At 35.4% G+C, this 11,544-nt stretch overlaps 2 protein-coding genes across 2 annotated transcripts; both read left to right on the top strand.

Moving 5' to 3' along the window:
• The first annotated feature begins 2,386 nt into the window (after positions 1-2,386).
• On the top strand, positions 2,387-7,384 carry LOC119247020 (natural killer cells antigen CD94-like). Its single transcript, XM_037513246.2, has 5 exons — positions 2,387-2,393; positions 3,679-3,771; positions 5,247-5,398; positions 6,370-6,473; positions 7,237-7,384. Exons 1-5 carry the CDS (start codon positions 2,387-2,389, stop codon positions 7,382-7,384), a joined length of 504 nt encoding a protein of 167 aa, XP_037369143.1.
• LOC119247019 (60S ribosomal protein L9-like) lies at positions 7,381-11,226 on the top strand. Its single transcript, XM_037513245.1, has 2 exons — positions 7,381-7,386; positions 10,804-11,226. The coding sequence occupies exons 1-2, from the start codon at positions 7,381-7,383 to the stop codon at positions 11,224-11,226; spliced, it is 429 nt and encodes a 142-aa protein (XP_037369142.1).
• Positions 11,227-11,544: the final 318 nt, after the last annotated feature.

Genomic DNA, 11,544 nt, shown 5'->3' with positions numbered 1-11,544 from the left:
AAACCAATTTGAGCCTCTCACTTTGAAGTCATGGATCACAGTGATTACTTCCAGATTTTGCCAGAAGAAAACTTACCTAAGAGGTGGGGACTGCACCTGAGAGGAGAGAACATGGACTGTACAGAAAGGAAAAATGATGTACTATAATAATAATAATAATAATAATAATAATAATAATAAAAAAAGAAGTAATTCCATACATTAATAGAAATAAAGCAAAAGTATCATTCAAAATAAAATGATGTGGGGACTAGACTCAGAACTTTTTTTCCTCTTAGATGTTCTTGCTCCACACTACAGGAAGCTTTTGCTCTTTTTTCATTGATCAACTGAGAGAGAACACTTTTCCTAAATGTCTTGTGTCATATATTTTAAAACTCTTGTGATAATGTCATTGACATATCCTAGTAAACTTGGGTTGTTAATATTATTTTGATCCTAACTGTATGTTACAAGCCCTAAGAATACAGATAAGTTGCACATGATTTGGTTTCACATTTTCACCAAACAATGTGCTCATGTGAACTACAGAAAACTTCATTTCTTTCTTAAGGTATAAGGACAATATGTATCAAACTAAAACAATTTTATTTTTCAATAAGATGAGAATTAGGAGTAGTAACATTCTTTATATGATGGTTGGTGCAGATTACAAAATACCATCTTTCAAAATATTTATGTGTGCTTTATGAATTATTCTTTTGGGGGAATTTATGTTTTTTGGTCAGAAGTTCATTTTGTTTCCAAAGCTAAACTTGAATATTCATTAAAAATTCACATTATAAAAGAGGTTGGCAGTGAAATCAATGATTCTTCTTCTGTTTGTTCTTTGCTACTTCTTTAAGGAGCTGCTGATACTATTTCTGCTTTCAATATATTTATTGTAAAGGTATAAAGAGGTGTTATTATTTTCCAGCCCAGGATGAATCTTGGAGGTCCTTTATCTCAGCAATTCAAGGTTCAGAAATCTTTTCAACCTCATTATTAGGTGGAAAATTATTTTATTAATTAATTATTAATATCATTAATTAATTATTTAATTAGCTTAGTGATTATTTAATTAGCTTAGTAATGGTATTACCGATGTCTTCCTGTATGAGGTATAGTCACTTTCAAAGCCCTGAGGGGAAGGGAACACTGGGGAGACAAGTGTTGAAGGAAGGTTTGAAGGTTAACATGAATGAGACACTGAGTGCCGGCTCAGGCCAGCGGAGACTGTGCTAGAGCACATGTGTGTGTGTGTGTGTGTGTGTTGTGTGTGTGTGTGCATGCGTGTGCGTGCGTGTATGCCTAGAACAATAGTGGGAGGTCACTGTGCTTCTAAATTATTTTTATCCTTGACTTCCCTAGCTGAGTTATAGAGTCAGGGATTATAGTGCAGAATAAGACATGGAAATGTCAACTACTCTGTGCTATGAAAATGAAAATTCACAAAATACACAAATGTGGAGAAAAGGCTTAATTTAAAATTAACTGCATGCATTCATGGAGATATACTACCACGTTTCAAATGTAAGTCTTCTTGACAATTTTCTTAGTTTTTCATGCCTTTGGTTTTCAACCAATAATGAGTTTATTTATATATCTTCATTATTAAGTCAGTTTCAGAAAGAAATCTAAACTATGCTAAGTGCTTTAATTAGTGTGAGGCACCATGTAAGTAATGACTTTCTTATTAAAAAAGGAAATTTTTATTATGTGCAACTTTATTATACTAATTGCATATTTAAATTTCCCCATGTTCCTCCTGTTTTCCAAACTCTTTTTTTTAAGACTTCTTTATTTACGCATACAAGAACTGGGGTACAGGCCAGAGGTACAAGGTATGAGAGGATTCACCGAGACAGAGTGGGGAACAAAACAGGCAGATTGTAGTACACTGCTGAGGGGAGCAGCGGGCAAGACAGGAGAGGTTTGCTGCGCCATGTGGGTAGTTCCCTGGCTGGCCAGGGATCAATCTTGTGTTGCAGAGGCTGTGGAGAACTTCACAGTGCTGTGCTTAACCCCTTGTGCCACCAGGGAGGCCCCCAAATATTTTTTAAAAATTATTTTGATCTTTAGTCATTACAAAAAAAAAAACAAAACTCACGCTGACCTTTTACCATTAACAAAGGGAAGCTTTGGCAGGTACAGCAACTTCCTGTATTGTGGTCCCAGACATTCAGAAGCTCGTGATTTTGCTGCTTCTGGTTCAGACTGTCCATCCATTCTCACCAGTACATAGGTGACATAAGAACACTGTTTGCACAATTTCTCTTTTTCTTTTACATTTTTCCTACGCAAACTCAAGATTGCTCAGCCTCCAGCTCAGTCCATGACATGACCCGGATTTTCTGAAACAAGCACACTGTGAGTCTTCTCTGCATGGACTGGGACATCTCTCCTCATGGCAGGTATGTGTAATCCAAACTGAACAGTTAAAAAAATCAAAACAACCTGAAGGTGTATGTCATGGATTTGCTAACTTCAGGACAAGACAGGAAAAAGTGAGATTTTTTTGTTTATCATATATCAATATTTTCCATTTAATTTTATTTTCATAATTCTTCATTCTGCCATATAAATTAGTTTGTGGAAGTTTTTCCAACAGTTTAGAAGTTTGGCTTCTGACAGGGATAGCACTAAATGCTTATGGGACTGATTTACCAGGTAAAAGTATGAACAGTACAGTTTGAGCATTAAAAAAATATAGGACAATTGTATGGGGAATATAAAAATAAAATTTATTATTAAAAAAAATATAGGGGAGACCAAATATCCTTTATGATGCTTACAAGTTTATATAAGTTGACCATTTATGTTTGACATCCAAGGTCATCCTGATTAATAGTCTGACACAATAGACTGTTATTGACACTGTTCTTAGAGATTGTGCTGAATCTTCTAATGGTCAATTGCTTGAGAGGAAATTCCTGCAGGAAAATAACTCTGGGAATGAGAAAATGTCTTGTTCAAAATGGTTGCTTTTATATCATCTTTCAAAATATGTGAAATAAATGCCGGTTGCCCGGGTGTGTCACATAATTGTTTTGGGAGCATATGATCATCCCCGGACCAGAGAGTCCTGTCTTTTCTTCCCCACAGGACCTCCCAGAGTTATTTGCAGCCTGACAGCACTTTATCAGGGAATACATTGAGATTAGGAGAAGTGCACAGTCCTTAGAAGTGTGATTTACACAGTGATAAATAAATTACATGAAAGACTCAGGGAGACAAATTTATTTTATTTCTGAATTATTACTAGTGTTGATGCCTTAAAAAATAACATTATTAATGAATTCTAGTTTTCTCAACTATCTAATAAGAATCATATCACTTGTGATTTTGATGAAAAAAATCAAAGTAAATGTTGGCATGAAGAACAAAACATAATTTTTTGTCTGATCACTTCTACTCTATAATGTCTCAATTTCTATGCCAACAAATAAATAATTTGTAAATCACATTAATGACATGCATTTGGCAAAAAGAAAAAGTGTGGATAATCTCACAGAAGAATAGATTTTTGTTTTCAGTTTTCTATGCATTGTCTTCATATTTCTAGTGATTCACTGGGAAGATGAAGAGGTTTTCAAACCAAAAACTTATTTTCGATTCTCTTGTGCTAGTTTCTGTTTTTGAGGTCTTCGGATCTATGTCTTTCTTTGAAGTCATTACCCTACCTCTCTTTCTTTATAGGTTTTTGCACCACTCCATGGAGGTGGATTTCTGGGATCTTAGCAATATTGTGCCTTTTGTTGATGGCTATTTTGGGAATTGTGTTGAAAAACTGTGAGTTTTCCTGGTCAAGTTTATATATAGTTCAGAGCACTGATGAAATCATTCTTTTGATTGATTTCTAATAAAGCTTTCATTTACTAATGTGAATTATTTTATCGTTTCACAAACTTGTATCTAATAGTTAATTTCTTATCATTTCTGATAGTGTTTCCTCAAGCAGATACTGAACCAACACTTTCTCCAGGAACCACCCTCATATCCCAGGAAGGTAAATTCCACACTTTGTAAATTGAGGTTGATAGAGGATGAAATATACAATTTCCTGTTTTTCTCACACAGAATCATGATGGAGTACTGTGATCTAGTTTTGCAAGTTGATATATTAATTGCAGGATTGTCTCATTTCCTTGTCTTCCATTGTGAGAATTATTAAATTACTTTGAATATGCATCATTTGTGTATTTAAATAAGGAAAATGTTAACCTGAAATAACCTAGTTTTTGCTATATGAACATTCATATTTAAGTAATAAATAAAATGTAAGTTCTATTATATATCCCAGCTAATCCTAATTACGTAATTGTGTTTGTTCATAACCCATGAATTTATATCTTTTCCTGTGTTTTTGCATCTCCCATCACTCAGAATATAGTAAACAGATTTCAGCAGTTCAATGCACAATTTTTAATGTATTTTACCTAGTAAGCTTTCAAAGTTGTCTCAATATCTTCTGTGATTATTTCTCACTTTATTTTATTCTTTTTTCCTTCAATTTGTTTCTAGCTTTGGGATATAACTGACACGGGACATTGTGTACATTTAAGACTGAACAGAAAAACTTTTTTTTTTTTTTTTTTTTAACAGATTTATTTATTTATTTATACAAGAACCAGGGTATAGGCCAGATGCAGGGGAGGGCGAGAGGACTCACCAGAAACAGAGCAGGGACAGAACAGGCAGAGTGACGAAATGCACTGCTGAGGGGACCAGCAGACGCAACAGGAGAGGTCTGCTGCGCCATGTGGAACACTCTCTGGCCTGCCGGGATCGAAGCGGCGCTAAAGAGGCTGCAAACAGTGTCACAGCACTGTGCTCAAGTGCCTGCGCCACCAGGAGAGGCCCCCAGAAAAAAACTTTTTTAACTGTCTCTAGACTATCCAGTTATATTCAGATAGATGTTCAAAGAATTTCTTCCTTTTTTGGCAACAATTTTTTAGGTATTTCTTGGGGCAGAAGTGGACAATGAGGGTCCTCCTTAAGAATGGTATTGCAATTAGGTTCTTCTAGAATCTGTAAAATGTTTCTAATTGTGTTGAATCATATGATTTTCATGTATTTGAAATGTTTAGAATTGATGAATTTGACATTATAAAGCATCAAGATAAATATTATAATGGGTGTTCAACACTGAATTTAGTTTTTTAGAAAGTTGTAGGAAAAACACCAATATTTTTATAGGAGAAGAGTATTAAAAATCAGAATCTCCAATATCAAAAGTCACGTTTTTTTTTTTTTTTTTTTCTTAGATTCTGTCTGTTGTTCTTGCCAGGAAAGATGGATCCTGTACAGATGCAACTGTTACTTCATTTCCAGTGAACCAAAAACTTGGAATGAAAGTCAAAATATCTGTGTTTCTCAGAACTCCACACTTTTTCAGATGCACAACAGAGATGAATTGGCATGTATTTAATTCTGGTTTCCTACGTATTTTTTTTTTACCTAGGAATGTGTACTATTTAAGTAGGATGAATTAGATTCCATCTTTAATCAGATAATTAAGAATATTTTTTAAATAATGACTTACTAATAGCCTTTAACTTAATCATTATAAAACTTATTAAATTTTATCAGGAATTTGATAAATTCAGAGTTTTACTGTGAAAAGCTCAAGAGAAATGTCAGATAACGTACAAGAGATATTTTAGAGAGAATTCAAAGAGAAACTAATAGATGAGTATTTTTCTAAAAAAACCTAAATAACTGAATCTCAGTGCTTCATTAATTTTGTAATTTATTTTGTAATTCTGTATATTGTGTCATCATTATGGGATATGCAATGAAAATGAAATGTGTGATCATAAAAATTACCCAGTTCTTAAGAAAAAGTGAAATATTTCTCTAGCTGTGTGCAGAATCTGTACTGAATATAGGTTGAGAAGATGTTACCCACAAAATTTATTTCATAAGACTTTGCTGTAGAGTCAAATTTGGATGTCAGTCTCCTGTGAAGTAACATTCTAACTCCCTTTATAATATAATATTTAATACATAGTAATATATATGATAAAGTCTTCATTCTGGGAAGACCTGAGATTTTTATGTTATTTTCCCCCGTAAGTGGATAGGCTTGATATTTGAGGAAAAAATAGACTTGTGACCACCTCCTAAGTCAAGAATTAAAACTGCTTTTAAGTGTTTATGATTGAAAGGCTGAATCTGATGTTGGATACTTTTTTTTTATTTTTGTGAAAGTGTTTCTTGTTTTAATTTTTAATTTAATATATTTAGTACATCAATTTTCATTTTTGCAAATGTATGCATTTTCATCTTGTTTATAGTCCACATAGCAGGAATTTGAACTAACTTTTTAAAACAATATTAGTCCAGAGTAGATTTAAATTACAATTGTTTGTTTCTGTCTCTGAGCAGCACTTTATGAAATTAAGTAGCAAATTTTACTGGATTGGAGTCATCTACAGTAAAGAACTACAAACCTGGGTGTGGCTGAATGGCACTGCTCTCCCTCCAGATCTGTAAGTTTGTTCTGTTCAGAGTTTTTCTGTTCTGTATGATCTTATTCCTATCTCTCCACAACTCTAGCTAAGATCCTTTTCCTAAAGCATGATAATGTAGACAAACTCAATTCAAAAGAATAATAATTTTGTTGCATCTGGAAAACACAAGTCAATTACCATCAAATTTGTGTACATGTGACCAAAAAGAACTTGTGGGATAAGTGAGATGAGGCTTTTTCACCCTGATGGGTGTGGATGGATGCACAGATGGTACATTCACAGGAACTATCCACAGAAAGCAGTGTCCATGATAGCTTTTATTTTGCTGGAAGCCAATAGCCTCAGCTTACACTTCCTTCTTTTCAAAATATCTAGACTAATTTTCTGTGTGTTTGTAGTTTTTGAATCTCCTTTTTGTTGATAAACACAGAGTTTTTAGTATCATACTTTTGTATCACCTACCTTGTTTACCTAGACCAGTTTAGTCAAAACATATTTAAGCAAAATTGATGCAGAGTATATACTATATCAAATCCATTAAAACAAATGCAAAAAAAATGACTGAACTCTGTGCTGTTGTTTCCTGAGGCATAGCCTAGTTTTGTAATATTGTTCTCTGTAAGTGTCAAAATTGTGGCTATTGTATAAAAAACATACTGGCTCAATGAGTCGGTAATGAGTCAATCGAATGCTTTGAAAAGAGCTATTATTTGGTAAACACCCACCAATGAATAGTCTCATTTCCTTTTCCCAAGTGTTAGTATTTTATTTTTAATTACAGATTCTCATCCTATAAAACTACAAATCCGAAGAACTGCATAGTATACAACCCAAACCTTGGTGTTCAGGATCAAGCCTGCATGTGGACACAATTATTTATCTGTAAGCAAGAACTTACAGGTGTTTCTTGGAGCAGAAGTGGAGAATGACGGTCCATCTAAAGAATGGTATTCCAATTATGTATTTCTAGAATCTGTAAAATGTTTCTAATTATATGTATGTGTCTGATTGTATGTATGTAAAATGTGTCTGATTGTATGTATGATTTTGACGTATTTGAAATGCTTTAAAATTGATAAATTTGTGCTACTGTGCTTGAAATTATAAATCATCAAGATATATATATATAAATATTGTAATGGATATTTTGATAAATGCATGTTCAACATTGTATTGCGTAGGCTTTATGCATATAATTTTATACAACCTCTGTAGAAATTTAGATAAAGCAAAGATTCATATTAAATGATATATGTCAACATCACTAAAGTCTTTTGTATGCATACTAAATTTGGAAGAGACATTTTGTTTTCTTGTTTCTTGAAATTAGTTCTTCCTGGATATCTGTATATTAATGTTTGATAATTGACAATTTTCTATTATGTGTCTTTGTATTTGACCTTTGCATTTAGATTGCTAGGTATTCTATCGTTTTCATGAAATTGTGTAGTTAGTTCTTTCTTAGTTATAGGAATGGTAGGAGTCATGTGAGCCTGTGATTGCAATGCTAAATGAACCTCACCCACTGATCTGTTTATAGACTACACACTAGTCTCCAAGCCACTGAGATCACAGATACTTACAACTCCCAGTGTTCCTTGAATCTGGCTTCCTTTACAGGGTCTACTAGGAACTTGGGGAGAGTTATGCAGCCATATTTGCCTTAAATCCTAAACAAATGCATGCTGTCACTCTCTTGCTTTTCCAGATTTGACTTGCACCCTGGCGTCTCACCTCAGTTGATACTTTTGGTAGGAAATATCCAGTTGATCTCTCTCTCTCTCTCTCTCTCTCCTTTTTCTATCCCCTTGTAAATAAAACATTTTAAAATTTATCTGTTGTTTCTGCTTTTCAGTCTCGTCCCATGTCCTAAAATATAAAGGTGAAGACATACGCAGGTCACCCACATAGCCCTGTGGTTGTCCACCTCTAACAACTTGGTCCCCAATAGTAGAAACATCATACATCACACAGTAGAGCCCTTCCTTGTGTTGTTCACTGCAAGTTCATTAGGATTGTGTGACTTGCAGTGGAATTTTTCTGTCTCTGATTTGAAGAACTTGTTTTCACTTCAGTAAATTTCTCTATGTGTTGATCTAGATGTGGGATCAATCATTGGTTTAAGCAATTCTTCATACTTTTCTTTAAATATTGATGTATGTAATCTTGTAAGGTTTGGTACATGGAAGAACATTTTGGTGTTGTGGAAAGTCCTGTGGGCATATGTTGGGACTGAGTTTCAAACTTCAGTTAGGATTCAATACTTCATTTTCAGAGTCCTTGGATATTGAATTTAAATAAGGACTTTTGATTCTTGATAAAATAACCAAGGATTTAATTCACAGATTGCAGGACATGTAATCCTTTTCTATTCATCCTAATATTTAGCTCTTAGTTTCGCTTTTAATGTGATATAACTTTTATAATAAAGATAGTTATTTTGCAGATGGATTGAGAGTTCATGCTTATATCCAAAGATGCTTCAATGTCAGTTTTTGGCTGTTGGCAAAAATAAGGACAGTGAACTAACTAACTAAGAAGTTGTGGTCAGTTGATTACAGTTCAAAATTCCAAGTGGTACGTAGGGACAATTTAATATTTGAATGTCAGCTTGCAATTTAGACAGTTATTTCTCAGCCTGTTTCTGTTTGATGGGACTCTGGATGAAACTTCTCATGGAGGGCCTCCCCCGTGTGCGCTGCAGTGTCGGTTAGATCCCCAGCCGCCTTGCAAAGGTCCCACAGGGCACTAAGATCTTTCCTGCCACGCCCTTTGCTTCCCTCAGTATACTTCGTCGGTCTGCCTGTTCTGCTCCCTGCTCTGGCTCTCATGAATTCTCTCACCCTCCCACACTTCTGACTGTACCCAGTGCTTATATAAATAAATAAATCTTTAAAAAGAAAAAATAAAGTTTAAAAAAAATAAGGAACTTTTCATTGAGCTCTCCTGAAACCACTTTCAGGACACACATATCAGCAGCTTCACCAGAGTTGAAAATAAATAAATAAATACATACATACATACAGATATAATATTTATATTTCACCAGAGTTGACATACCATATATATGTCTCCATGTCAATATGAATGTCGGGGAGGTTTTTCCTGGAGGTTTCATGGCTCCCACTGCTAAAATTAATTCTCTTTCTCCTGCTGGCTCATATTATTTGCCTTTATTTAAACACAGGTTACTTGAAATAATCTTTGAAAATTTACAGTTTCATTCCATTTCATAAATTTGGAAATCATTTTAATATTTAAATACCCTTTCTAATTTCATTAATTTTTATACCTTTTGAACTTTGAAAATATAAATTCTAGTGAGTATTTGGAAATCTCTCTTTAAAGAAAGTAGATAGAATTTTTTTTCTACCTTTGGGTCATCTGTTTAAACTCTAGCTCTGGCATTGTAATTAAAAAGAAATCTTGGATATAGGTAAATGGTTTGTTTTACAGATAACTTATTTACAAAAACAGATGTGACACAAATTTGGGAACCTTCTGGTTTCTTCTGCTGTGTATTGTTACTTTCATGCCATTGGATAAAAAAGAAAAAAAGTAACTTGTTTGATTATCAGTATCTTTAATGTGTTAAGAATAGTTTTGGGACTCCCTGGTGGCGCAGGCCATTGAGCAGAGGACTTTGAAGCTGTTTACATCCTCTGCAGTGAGGGGTCTATGCCAGGCCACTTGCTAGAATCCCACATTGCATGGTAGACCGCTCCTGTTTAGCCCGCTGCTCCCCTCAACAGTGTATTTCGTCAGTCTGCCTGTTCTGCTCCCCGCTCTGTTTCTGGTGTATCCTCTCACCCTCCCGCGCATCTGGCCTGTACCCGGTTCTTGTATAAAATAAATAAATCTAGAAGTTCTCTCTTTGCCTCATCTACTGCGAGAATGAAGGCCATTCTCAGCAATCAGACTGTGGACCGCACTATTTACAATAGCTAAGCTTTGGAAACAGCCCAAATGCCCAAAAATAGATGACTGGATCAAGAAGATATGGTACATATATACCATTGAATATTACTCAGCATTCAAAAAAAGATAAACACATGCAATTTGCAGCAACACGGATGGCGCTGGAAGGGATCATGCTCAGCGAAATAAGCCAGAAAGAAAAAGAAAAATACCGGATGGTCTCACTCATAGCAGGAATCTAGAAAACTTAAAAAAGGGACCAGGAAAATGAATAACTATAAGAAAGTGAAAATCAAAATCAACAAAAAACTTTGAACCAGAGACACTTTTTGGGGGTGGGGGCGGGAGGGGAGGGATTGGGTTCTGAATAGGGGGGTTGCAAATTGTATGGGGAATATAAAAATATAATTTATTATTTAAAAAAAAAAAGAAAAAGAAGAGGCTCCAGGTTGACAAATGGTCGGGAAATAGAAAGGAACTGGCTACTGTTCGCACTATCTGTAGTCATGTACAGAACATGATCAAAGGTGTTACACTGGGCTTCCGTTATAAGATGAGGTCTGTGTATGCTCACTTCCCTATCAACGTTGTTATTCAGGAGAATGGGTCTCTTGTTGAAATCCGAAATTTCTTGGGCAAAAAATACATTCGCGGGGTTCGGATGAGACAAGGTGTTGCTTGTTCAGTATCTCAAGCCCAGAAAGATGAGTTGATTCTTGAAGGAAACGACATTGAACTTGTATCAAATTCAGCTGCTTTGATTCAGCAAGCCACGACAGTTAAAAACAAGGATATTAGGAAATTTTTGGATGGTATCTATGTTTCTGAAAAAGGAACAGTTCATGATGAATAAGATTTAAGTTGTCCAGCTACAGAGCAGCAAGATAATGGATGATTTCTTAGATCTATTTGTGATACATCTTTAAGATGCAATAATAGGGCCTCCCCGGTGGCGCAGCGGTTGAGCACTGGGTTGCGAAGCTGCCCGCGGCCTCTGCGGCGCCGGTTCGATCCCCGACTGCTCCCCGGCCACCAGAGGAGGGTCCCACATGGCGCGCAGACCTCTCCTGCCGCCCGCTGCTCCCCTCAGCAGTGTACTTCGGTCCTTCTGCCTGCTCTGCTCCCCGCTCTGGCTCTGGTGAATTCTCTCACCCTCCCGTGCTTCTGACTG

Source organism: Talpa occidentalis, unplaced genomic scaffold (genome assembly GCF_014898055.3).
Source record: "Talpa occidentalis isolate TD23 unplaced genomic scaffold, MPIMG_talOcc4v2.1 talOcc4.16, whole genome shotgun sequence".
NCBI classification, from domain to species: Eukaryota; Metazoa; Chordata; class Mammalia; order Eulipotyphla; family Talpidae; genus Talpa; species Talpa occidentalis.
The sequence above is the reverse complement of the archived record's forward strand: the minus strand, read 5'-3'. Positions and strand labels throughout refer to the sequence as shown.

Coding starts and splice junctions, on each gene's coding strand:
- LOC119247020 (XM_037513246.2), top strand. Junction 3,772..5,246: donor GGGAATTGTGTTGAAAAACT/GTGAGTTTTCCT, acceptor TTTTTTTCTTAG/ATTCTGTCTGTTGTTCTTGC. Junction 6,474..7,236: donor ACTGCTCTCCCTCCAGATCT/GTAAGTTTGTTC, acceptor TTTTAATTACAG/ATTCTCATCCTATAAAACTA.